General features: G+C 39.2%; 2 protein-coding genes across 2 annotated transcripts; one reads left to right on the forward strand and one right to left on the reverse strand.

The window, feature by feature from the left end:
- The first annotated feature begins 7,956 nt into the window (after positions 1–7,956).
- LOC102905053 (olfactory receptor 51Q1) lies at positions 7,957–9,058 on the forward strand. The gene has a single exon (XM_006979013.3). The coding sequence runs from the start codon at positions 8,053–8,055 to the stop codon at positions 9,016–9,018; it is 966 nt and encodes a 321-aa protein (XP_006979075.1). The 5' UTR covers positions 7,957–8,052; the 3' UTR covers positions 9,019–9,058.
- Positions 9,059–11,836: 2,778 nt separating this feature from the next.
- LOC102905368 (olfactory receptor 51I2-like) lies at positions 11,837–12,787 on the reverse strand. The gene has a single exon (XM_006979014.2). The coding sequence runs from the start codon at positions 12,785–12,787 to the stop codon at positions 11,837–11,839; it is 951 nt and encodes a 316-aa protein (XP_006979076.1).
- Positions 12,788–13,004: the final 217 nt, after the last annotated feature.

A 13,004-nucleotide genomic window follows, 5' to 3' on the forward strand; every position in this document is an offset into this window, starting at 1 on the left:
TGCAGAGAAACAAACTTCTTCCTTATTTACTTTTTGTGTTGTTGAACATGACTCTTCAGACACTTTAAACAATTGAAGAGTTTATAAGTCAAGATTATTGAGGTACCAATATGTACACTGTTCTTTTAGTGATTCTTCACAGAGCCTCAGGTAGCATTAACGTAATGTTTATTCTTCAACTGAAAATCTACTGCTTCTTCACAGTAAGTATCTTATTCATGCACATAGAACCGAGAGCTACTGTTGCCCTCTACCTGGGCCAGATTTAGGAATAAGAACTATTAAAACTTAGCATATGTCAATGGAGCAAGAACTCAAACACTTTGCTCTTATAATTCAGCCAAATAGAATGTACTGAGCACAATTCTAGACCATCAAGACTGAGCAGTAATAACAAGACCAGGTCCCTTCACTCATGGAGTGCTCACTTCACTGAGAAAGTATTTTCTCCACATATGTTCTGTCTCTGCAACACTTTGTACTACCTGTAATGAAGTTTAGAATCAGTTTTAAGCAGAATTTATAATATCTAATATATGAATAAACACAAAATTTTAAAAAAGCCTTTGAATATTGTGGCAGTTTGAAAGAAAATGGCCCCAAAGGGAATGGTACTATTAGGAGGTATGGTCTTGCTGAAGTATGTGTGGCCTTAATAGAGGAAGTATGTCACTGTGGGGGTGCGTTTTGAGGTCTCTTTTGCTCAAGCTTCCCTCAGTGTGGCACTCAGACTACTTCCTGTTGCCTGTAAAATGTAGGACTCTCAGCTACTTCTCCAGCACCATGTCGGTCTGCATGCCACCATGAGCCCCACCATGATGATAATGTACTAAACCTCTGAAACTGTAAGCTGCCACCTCAATTAAATATTTTTATAAGAGTTTCCATGGTCATATTGTCTCTTCATGGCAATAGAAACCCTTACTAAGACAATAATATAAATTTGAAACATTTAAAATCTTGCTTTCATATTGCATTTTAAGGACTGTGATGACTGACAAGGACTGCCTGTAGAAGTTATACCTATGACCTGACTTCCAAGTTCCCATTTGCCATACGTGTATATGCTTTGAACTGAGAATTTATAGCTGCCTAAAAGTCTCCCATTCTGCTAGATTTACCCATTGTGTGGCAGTGGAACTCTGTACAGAACAATGATTTAGAGCTGTAGGGAGAAATCAAGCTGACAAACCCACAGTAAGGACCTTCCCATAGACAGCCAGAGAAATAAAAGAGAGGTTATTTTCAGGGCCAAGAAAATAAGAGAGGATATCTTTAGGGAATCCAGAGAAAAGCATTCCACATTTAGAGGAATACAAAGGAGATGGTGAGATCAGGTTGTCAAACAATGTAGTAGAAAATGAAAGTGTTAGCAGCTCACTTCCATTTCCAGAGATTACATGGTGACTATTCAGCCTCCTTCCTGTGGATGCCTGTGGGGCGTTTACCCACCACCCCCACAGCTTCCCAGAGTTTTCTTGAGTGCGAGCAGCAGGAAATATTAGATAGAAGGATTTATAGCGGAGAATCTTGCGGAGATAAACAGATAGAAAATAAAGGATAGCCTCGAGAGGGCCTGGAACTTATTCCAATGGGCCCGGACTGTCTCTGGTCCAGGGTTTTTATAGAGATGCCAAGGGGTGGAGCAAAAGACCTCCTCCCCCAGCACAGCCAAGTGCAGACCATCTCAGACACCTGCACTCAGGCCCGTGGTCCTAATCATCCTCCATGTGGACCTGCTGGGTAAAGCCACAAGGAACCCAAGAACGGGCTCCCACAGATGCCCCAATATGTAAGGCTATTGAAACATTGAGTCTCCTGAAATAGATGCATATCAAACATATTTACTTTTTGTCTACACTTCAGTAATTGTTTTATCTCTTCAAATATCAAAAAGTACTTCAAATAATTATATTTCCTTTTTTATATATGTATGTATATACAAATTATATATATATATATATATATATATATATATATATATATATATATATATATATATAAGCTGTGTGCATATTGGGTCTACAATTATAAAAAATAAAAGAATTTTTTATAATGAACATCTAAACTACAGCTGATTACCACTGGCTGGGGAGAAATACAGTCTAAATGAAGTCTCACAATGTCTTGGGATACAGCTCAGTTGGTAGAGTATTTGTTTAATGTTCTTGAAGTCCTGGGTTCATAATCTCCCTTACCTTATAAAATGAGGTATGGTTGTACAAACTTATAATTGTAGCATTTGGGAAGCAGAGGCAGAAGAAGTTCAAGGTCATCCTCAGCTATGGAGCAAATTTGAGGCCAGTCTGTACTACATAGAATCATCTAAAAATAATAAACAAATACAGTTGCACAAAAACTCCTAAGTCAGATGTCTCTGGGTTACACTCATCACAGCCCCTTCACTCTGAGGAGAGAGCCAGGCTTTCTTGAGGAGAAATCCAGTATATCATATTCAATAGCTATTTTCTGTAGATTACTGTAAAGGGACACTCATTTGCTTCCAATGCTGTTTTCCATTGAAAACCATGTGCTGTCCTCAACTCAGTGTTTAATATATGTATGAGTATGTCTTTTAGCTCTCTCATAGCCTGTATGTGAAAAGGTTTGGCATTTATTTTTATATCCATATGTTTCATCCATTGAATTCTGGTGTATTGTGCTTATCAGAATTTATTTATAGGTTTCCAGGGTATCTGTTTCTATGTAGTCTTATAAATAGTATTGTAGTCAAAAGTTCTCATACATATGTGTCAGTTCTTATGTGGCTAAATGCATTTGTCAATATACTATCTGGAGATGGAATTGCTGTGTAAATATTTCTGTAACCTTATAATTTGTGTAGGTAAAACAATGTCATTATCCTCCAAAGAAGTCACACCCATTCATCTGCCAACCAGCGTCTTTCAGTATTCTTGCATTTTGCTAATATAACAAATACAAACTGTCTCTCAACTTTATTTCACTAGTTATTGTTCTTACTGTATATGAACTATGTGAACATAATTTTTATTTTATATGAGCAGCCCCTTCATTCCTGAGGAGAGAGCCTGACTTCCTGGGGAGGAAGTAATGTATGCCCATATCACAGCTGTTCCCTGCAGGCCATTGTAAAGAGACAGCCCATTTGCCTAAAGACTTGTGAAATCTCCCAGGACAGCTGAAAACCTCTCACCATCTTCAGGCCACATCGGCTTTGAGTTTGGTTAAAGGGTAACATTTGAGATAGTCCTCAAAACCAGAATGACGAGGAAGCCAACGATTACTGAGACAAGCCTCTGTCAGAATATGAGCTAGGCCATTCTCACCTAACCTCGGAGGATCAACACATTCCCAAGTGCCAGCTTCCTCAACTGCTGATGAACACAGAATGTTCAAGAAATGTTACTGATGACAATTGTGTTTGTTGCTATTATTCACTTTTCCTTTTTCAAGCTAGGGATCTGCATTCACCGAAGATGATTTTACTTTTTGTCTTCACATCTTTATAACAATATCAAACCATTTTATTTCTGCCCTAAACTTGGTGCTACAAGCAGGCAGAATAGGAATTCACATAAACAATTTTAGGACTTCAAATTTAAACTTATATGATGATTAAGAGCTTTTTTAATAAACTGAACACATATCTGAAGTTCAAGACAGTAGAATTTCCCCTTAAGTAATGAACACAATCCTTCCCTGGTAGGCATAAAGACTTAAAAGTTAACTTCTACCCTTGACCCCTATGGTAGCCCATCCTTATATAATAACACCTCAGCGCTAATATTCCAGAGAGTATGCTTTCCATCCAGAGCCAAATCATGTACTCTTGGGTCTGGATGCTCAGGCTTCAAAATATAGTGCAGACACTTCTCCTGTACCAGAGAGGCTTCTGGGCCTCTCCCTTGAGGCCTGAGGTCTCAGAGCACAATCTGCATGTTCATGTAAAGTCCTAGCGAGAGCTCCCCACTGATCTTCTACATTCCAGCCTGAGCTCTTCAGTCACATAAAAACCACTTGCAGACATGGGCCAGAGAACAGAAATTGAAGATCACTGAAAGAACACAGTGAGTACTCAGTGAGACTAGACTACTCCCGAAGTGGATAGCAATAAAAAGAGTAGGGGGTGATTGAGGTGGAAGTTACCCCATAGAAACAAGGGGGGAAGTAAGTAGACCTATTTCAGAGATGTGCCACAGGGAGGTGGGGCTGGAGGGAACGTGCCAGGTAGGAAACATGAAGTACTTTATGCGGAGATTTATCACACATTCCCACAGATGCTATGAATGGTGCAGGTACCCTTAGTCATGGAACCTATGTGTGCTGTTCTGTATCATCAGAATCTTGCCCTAGAAAGTGGCTTTCACTGGATGGGATCCCCGCTGCTCCTTGTTTTGTCATCCTTCTCAAACATCTCTGGAAGAGGTGGGTTCTGGGGAAACAAGGAAAGAGATGAAAGGAATGAGCAGAAACTAGCATGCGCCATCAGGAGATTAGACATTACAGTGCCCCTAAGTGGGGGCTTGTGAGTTTAAGAGTAATCTAATGGTAAAGAAATGGTTTCAGGAGTGTTTTCCAGTTATTCAATCCAGACCTCAGCACACAAGGATGAGTTCTAGAAGAAGCAGGACTAGAAAGATCATGAAGAGTTAAATAGACTATCCCACATGAATTCAGGCATTGTGGCTCCCACGGCAGGGTTGGCTAAGGAATTGACCCATCTGCAGAATTACTCAATAGACTGTAAATCAATATGTGCAGCAGAGGAAAAGCATGGCCACATTTTACCAATACTAAGCCCAGGTCTCCTCTTTCCTCCTCCTCTCACTTCCTTCTTTGCTTCCATCTCTTTCTGTTTTTCCTTAATACATATGCCCTGGCTTTAGGTCTACCCTTGGGTGTTACACATGCATGGATACTTATGCTCAAATACATGTACTCACTCACATATCTGTATTCACACACGCTCATATATTTGTAGACACACAAATACATTCTCACCTTCAGAAAGTGGGTTGTCAACTAATCCCATACTTTTTTCAGGACCCTGTCCACAGCCCCTTTGCTAACAGAAAATCTAATGGTGTCTTTTCCTGGCTTAAGGCCTTGTGAAAGCTCCATTCTCCCTCCAGAGCACTGGTTTTTACCCTTTTTCTGCCTCTGTTCCCATCATACCTACAGCCAGGTGCACATCTGCAGGTACACATTTTCTATTATATTCAGAACCAAGGTGTGTGTGTGTGTGTGTGTGTGTGTGTGTGTGTGTGTGTGTGTGTGCGCGCGCGCGCGCACACACACACACACAAGCAAACATGACATGAAAGTTGAGAGGGAATATGAGGTGAAGGAAGGGATCAAATGGACAAGCAAGATAAATAATGGTGGTGGGAAGAAAGTCAATTGTGTTCTCTCCCATTTCAAACATATATGGACTACATATGGGGTAGAAAGGGACCAGGAAAGGGTTGGTAGGAGGAAGAGTTACACAAGGACATGAACATGAGCAATGTAGAGTGTACACGTATATATGGATGTGTCATAATAAAACCCATTATTTTTGACTGACTTAAAAAAAAAGAAGAAACAATTCAAATTCACAGCAGTGTGTATGTGAGCCTTCATCACTGGGCTGAGTCAGCTCCATTGCAAGAGCACTCAATAAACTTCATCTTAGCTGAGCTAAACCAAATAGAAAGACTACCTGGTTTTTCAATGAAAAAAAAACTCTCTTTTCTTCAGTAAATGTTCTTCCTTATTGAGAATGGTGAGCAGAAATCACATAATTAGTCAAGTGAGTTAAAATTATAACATTCTAGGGCAGTCAATTTTTGTAAATATCATGGTTCTTTCCTGCTCTCTGCCATCCCCAGTGATGACTGACTTTCCACAGAGACTGAGTTGTACTCAACTACACTACCATCAAAATTTTTACTTGTAAGGCCACATGGAAGGTTTTAAAAAGAAATCATTGTAGATCAGCTATAGAGAAATAGATTGTTCACTGAGAAGCGAGCATATCCTTCATCTCATAATGTTACCTCTTGTTTGTTTGTGAAGTGTTTGGGAATCTCACAAGAGGCCTGATCTCTTGGCATCAATGGTCTTCCCCATGTAGCTCAGTACTCTTAGTATTTTTCATCTAGTTCTGTCAGCTCATAAGCATATGTTTTTCAAAATAAAATATACTCTCCTATGGATATTGCACTGACCAACCAAAGCAAGTGGAAATATAACAATAGAGAAGGATAATATACATTTAAAAACAAAATGTGTCTACCATCTAGAAAAAGGAAAGAGATACAGAGTCCCAAACTCTATTCAGGAGTATCAGAGTCAGCACAGAATATAGTGAGTGGTGAACTGTTCTGCTGGAGTCAGATTGGACAGCCACAAGGAGCCACTGTGCTGTGGTTATTTCCTGGTCCTGTGAACAATCTTGTCATTGCACAGAGCTGGGGGCGGGGCATGGAGGCACCGACATAACTCCGATTTCTTCCCTTTACAGTTTTACAAATGACCAGCCACCTCTCTAGTCAGCATGATCTTGTTCAGAATATTTTCTAGCTTTTCAAATATTAACAACCAATCTGTTAATGAAGATTATTAGTGCTCAGTACTATGGCAGCTTCACAGCCTTGGTCATGGTCACTTGTCTTTGGTTATGGTTTCTGGACATTCTTACTCTTTACTATTCTGTTGGTCATTCTCACTGGTGTCTATAACTTCTCTATAATTTACTTTCTTATAAAAAAACCCACATTTAATCCTTTTTTATTTTCCTAACTGAAAGGCATCCATTTCTGTTTTTATTTTCTGTTTCCTAATTTATGTTGTTGCTGCTGCTGCTGTTCAAATTAAGTAAGTGTTCCCTGAGCTGTAAATTTGGCATTTATAGACCTCTTATGGGGAATTAGATTTTAACACTTCATAATTATAGGAAATAATTAAATAGTGGGGCGTTTCCGGGTAGATATATCCATCGTTTTCACTCTCAGAACATTGCAAAAATTAAGAGCCATTCGTTAAGAAAGAGGCTCTGCATTCATCCTCTAGAGGGCAGTATAGAACCCTTTGCGAATACATTACCGAAGCTCTCCAAAGTTTCTCTTTAATTCCCTCTTCAGACTACTTCATCTTGGCTTCATTTCCCATTACTCTACTAACATTAAAATGCTTTTGTAAATATTTCTTTTATAGAAAAATCTCTGAAAAGTTCTTTGCATGCAATTCCCATTGTTTCTTTTTCTGTTTTTGTCTAATTGCTAAATTTTACATTTCCTTATAAATTGATCTTAATGTATCTACTTTTCTTCCTTCCTACCCTCCCTCCTTTCTTCCTTACCCAAAGTTCTGGTCTACGTTATCATATTAACTCCTAGATTCTCAGCTACTTGCAAAATTATAAGTTTCTATGACTTCTTCCTGTCTTATTGGACCTACTTACTATTCATCTACTTGTCACTTCTCATGGACTATCCCTATGAATATTAAACTCTTTGTGCACAAAACAAACATATGGTGTTGCCCCAGGAGTTCTGTCCTATGCTCCTTAATAGAATAATTGTCATTATAATTTACACAGTGGCTGAAGCAAGATACTTGGAAGTCACCTCAATACTTGCCAATTTAAACACTATTTCATTTGCGTAAATAGTACAAAGTACTAAAAAGTAAATTTTATGATGTCTGTCATGTACAACAGAGACAAAACTTTTGTTTCAATTGTTTGTTTCTTTAAAATTCTAATAAGATTAGTTTCAGTTAGTAAATATATACATATATATATGTACATATGCACAAATAGAACAGTCATCAGAGTACATGTTACCAAAGGAAATATATAGCTAAATTTTAGTACACATCATAAGGAATACAAGTTGAAAGAAATAAGTTTATCTTGAATAGAAATTAATAGGCAAATCCTCAGTGTTCATGGTTGTTGAATGACTCAGTAGTACATTTATCAGGGGCAATCTGTAGCCTATATCCTTGATTGCACTGATTGTACGAACAATAAATTTCTTATAGTATCATACTGATGCTGTTCTTAATGTGGAACGCAGATTCTGTATGTTGCATCCACCAATCATGTCAGAAGTAACTAATACCACTCACGATCCATTCTACTTCATCCTCACGGGCATCCCTGGATTTGAGGCTCTCCATCTCTGGATCTCCATCCCCTTCTTCTGCCTCTATACCATCTCCATTATGGGCAACATCACCATCCTCACTGTCATCCGCACAGAGCCATCTCTCCGCCAGCCCATGTACCTCTTCCTCTCCATGCTGGCCCTCACTGACCTGGGTCTCACTCTCACCACACTGCCCACCGTCATGCAGCTCCTCTGGTTCAACATTCGGGAAATCAGCTTTGAAGCCTGCTTTGCCCAGTTCTTCTTCCTCCATGGGTTTTCCTTCATGGAATCATCTGTTCTATTGGCAATGTCCTTTGACCGCTATGTGGCCATCTGCCACCCACTCCATTATGCCTCCATCCTCACCAATGAGGTCATTGTTAGAATTGGGTTGACCATCATTTGCCGCTGTGTTTTAGCTGTTCTTCCCTCCCTTTTCCTGCTCAAGCGCCTGCCCTTCTGCCATTCCCACCTTCTCTCTCACTCCTACTGCCTCCACCAGGACATGATTCACCTGGTCTGTGCTGACATCAGGGTCAACAGCTGGTACGGATTTGCTCTGGTCCTGCTCATTATTGTGTTAGACCCTCTGCTCATTGTACTCTCCTATGCACTCATCCTGAAAAGTATCTTGAACACAGCCACTTGGACTGAGCGACTCCGGGCTCTCAACAACTGTCTGTCCCACATGCTAGCTGTTCTGGTTCTCTATGTCCCCATGGTTGGTGTTTCTATGACTCACCGCTTTGCCAAGCATGCCTCTCCATTGGTCCATGTTCTCATGGCCAATATCTACTTGTTGGCACCTCCTGTGATGAACCCCATCATTTACAGTGCCAAGACCAAGCAGATCCGCCAGGGAATCACTCGCCTCCTCTTACAGAGAAAAGTGCACTGAAGATTGACGTTTACATTGAAAGGAGTAATCTGACATATGTAACATGGGATCAAACATAAATATTACACCATAAATTGTACATTAGCAAAGATGCAGAGAAGAACAGATGCTTTGTAGAATACTCCCAGCTAATACAAGAGACATTGTTGTTTGACTGGAAATTAAAGCTCAGGTTTCCTTTTCTCTAACCACTTGCCTTTGAGATGAAGAAATCCATTTTTAAAATATAGAATTTTTTCTTTCTTCTGCACAGTGTTTTGAACATATGGTAAAGTATATGATTTTTTTACAAACTCAAAATTCTTATAATGTATGAACATGCTTATTGAAGCTATAGCCTTCACATGCCTCTTTCATTACTAAATACTAGAATTTAATTAAACATGAGTTCTTATATAATTTTAACTCATAATAATGGAAGAAACTCCACGGACTAGGAGACCAGTTAAAGAAAGAATAAATCACAGATCTTGGTGCTACATGAAAGACAAATAAATGCTATATATCAAGAGCTGAAGCTGAACAAGTTTAAGAAACTGAGAGTTTGGGGAAATAGGAATGTAAGAAACAGTTTAACTAATTTCATGCAGGGATCACTTAAATTGTGTGATTTGGTTTCAGAAGCATCCACCAAGCAATGGCTCTGGACATAACAGAACAACTCTGATATCAACTTCTACTGTCTGTTATCAAGCAACTTTGATGTCCTCTCCTTATGTCTGTTATCAAGCTTTCCAGTGTTAACATCTACAGGAAAAACAGAAAGTAAAATGCATGCCAACCTATGTCTCATTTATTAACAAATATTTATTTGCAATCAAAATAATTATTCATATAATTAAGAGATCAGTTCCTATCTAGATTTTTTATGTAATGTAAAATTTTTAATCTTCTATTGTTTACATAAATTATATGTTAAATGTACTTTTTTAGTTTTTTAGTTTTTTTAAGTGCTTCTTTTATTTTTTGAGATTATAATTACATCATGCCTCCCTTCCCTTTTCTCCCTCCCAACCTTCCTATATATCAGACTTTCTCTCTTTCAAATTCATGGACTTTTAACAACAATATAGGATAGCTATTTCGGAAACACATATTTAAATATGTATGTATGTGTGTTTTGTTACATATATTTATAATAGAATAAACATTAAATAATTTCAAGCGCAAAAATGTACTTCACGGTCAAGACTTTGTTGGAGACAAAAATAAAAAGTGAATATGAGGCAACAAATGTGTTGATGTAAGTGTCTGTTAAAGAATATATTCTCAAATTACTAAAGTCAATTATTAAAACATTATATATTTAGATTCATGGAATATTTAACTGCATGATCAACTAATTTAAACCTACTATAATATCTCTCTGAAAATGAACTCTCATCAACTACATATATTTATTACAAAATATTAGCTATCAACCTGAAAACACTTAAGCTAGACAGATTTTTTTTTCTTTTCTTAGAGAATATATAAACAAAATTTTTATAATTGCTGTTCCAAACAAAACAAGTGGTTCAAAAAATTACTGTGTACAGGTGACTGGTGAACTAAGTGAACAGGGAGGAATGGTCTACAAAATGGAAAATATTGTAATTGGGGCCCTTGAGTTGAGAGAGGCTGAGGGCCTGGTGCTAGACGTGTGAACCAGCTCTACACAAGGAACTGAGGTTGCAGAGGTGAGAGTGTGGTCATCCCTATTGGATGAGGCTTTCTATGAGACCACAGGCAGAAGGAGAAAAAAATGATTAGACCTGCGCTTGTAGAGAAGGTGTCAGGGAAGAGAACAGAATATACCTCAAAGCATGTTGAACAAATGAAGGGTGAGGGAATGGAAGGAAGAAAGGAAGGAAGAAAGGAAGGAAGGAAGGAAGGAAGGAAGGAAGGAAGGAAGGAAGGAAGGAAGGAAGGAAGGAAGATAGAACACTCAAAAATCATGTCTGGGCAGCTGAGTCTGCTCATATCTTACTTTATGACTCTATTGAGATCATTCAGTCAATGTACATCCCAGAGTCATTAAATACACATTAATTCAGGTTGTGGAAAACATTGCATGCTGTGCTGAAGGAAGAATCCCTTCCTTATATAGCAAGGTAGCTTCATAGGTAAGTTATAACTTATTATTTAAAGATGGACAATTTCAGAGTCAAAGGGGGTTCTATCATAATAAAGAAAATGTTTAAACCATGACTATCCGGGACAAACAAGAAAGTATACTCATTCAAAGGCACATTTCCAAAATTGCCTTTCTTGGCCAGGTGGTGGTGGCACACGCCTTTAATCCCAGCACTCGGGAGGCAGAGTCAGGAGGATCTCTGTGAGTTCAAGGCCAGCCTGGGCTACCAAGTGAGTGCCAAGAAAGATGCAAAGCTACACAGAGAAACCCTGTCTCCAAAAATAAAAAAATCTCCTTTCTTAATTAAGGGGGACACCTCATCCCTTGGAATCCCATAAAAGTGATTTTTTTATTTATTTTAATTCATATATCATTAAATCTCAAAACTATTATTAACTTGCTATTTGCTAAGAGTTAGGATGGAATAAAAAGTAAATTTATTATCTCTGCCTTCAATTATTATATGTGATTAGAGAAGAAAAGTATGGACGTGTGTATTCAGAGACACATGTATGTCAATAAAATGTAAGATAGGATGCACTTGAGTATGTCACTTGTGATTTGCAATCAAATTTGTAGTTATGCTATGAATTCATTCCTCATTTTCATTGTCAAAATGCCTAACCAAAAACTTTACCAGTGGGAGACTTACAACCAGAGTTTATGGATTCAGTAATAATTCCTGCCACCCGAGTCTGTGATTCAGATCAATCCCTTCTTGCAGGAGAATAAGGAGGCAATTCCCTGTTGAATTGGACGGGTCTTGACACTGTATATGATGGGATTGAGCACTGGTGGCACAAAAAGATAGATGCTCGACATGAGTGTATGGACCACTGGAGACGCATGCTTGGCAACACGATGCATCACGGACACACCAATCATAGGCACATAATATATAAGCACTGCACAGATATGTGACACACATGTATTGAGTGCCTTCTTCCGACCCTCCCCAGAAGCAATACCCATCACTGTGTAAAGAATGAGCCCATAAGAAATCACAATGAGCAGTGAGTCCAGCCCAAAAGTGGCCAGGACAATGGCCAAGCCGAGGATGCTGTTCAGCCTAGTATCTGCACAAGGCAGCTGGATCAGGTCTGAGTGGAGGCAATACGAATGGGAGAGGATATTTATGTGACAATATGGCAGTCGTTTTAAAAGAATTGGAAGTGGGCCCATGAGTGCAGCGCTCTTCAGTGTAATACCCATACCCATGAATATGATCCGAGGCAGAGTTAGGATGGCTGTATAGCGGAGAGGGTTGTAGATGGCTACAAAGCGGTCATAACTCATGGCCAACAGGACTCCTGACTCCATGCCAGAGAAAGTGTGAATGAAGAACATTTGGGCCAAACAGCCATCAAAGTTAATTCTGTAGGCATCAAGCCAAAGAATGCCCATAACGGTGGGCAGTGTGGACACCGAGACTCCCACCTCAGAGATGGCCAGCATGGAGAGGAACAGGTACATTGGCTCATGGAGAGCTGAGTCTGCCTGAACTGCTGCCATGATTAGGCTGTTGCCCACAATGGCAACCATGTACATGATGAAAAAGGGAATGGAGAGCCAGCCATGTTGGGCCTCCAGTCCTGGAATGCCAGTCAGGAAGACTGATAGCAGGTCAAGACTTTCATTGTTCTCTGCTCCCATGACACCAACAGTAGAGATAAGTCTTCACCTGTGTTTGAAACAAACTGAAGTTAGCCAACACCTATTGAGTAATACCTGTTAGTATCCACTGTAAAAACTGAAGGAAGTGAGGAAGGTGGTGGGTGAAGCAACCTAAGAGACATTCACATCTTTCTTCCTGATCCCCTGAGTCCACAGTGCCCACCTGTTGCATGTCAAAGAGTTATTTCAGATTTCT

Source organism: Peromyscus maniculatus, chromosome 1, assembly GCF_049852395.1.
Source record: "Peromyscus maniculatus bairdii isolate BWxNUB_F1_BW_parent chromosome 1, HU_Pman_BW_mat_3.1, whole genome shotgun sequence".
Classification (NCBI taxonomy): Eukaryota; Metazoa; Chordata; class Mammalia; order Rodentia; family Cricetidae; genus Peromyscus; species Peromyscus maniculatus.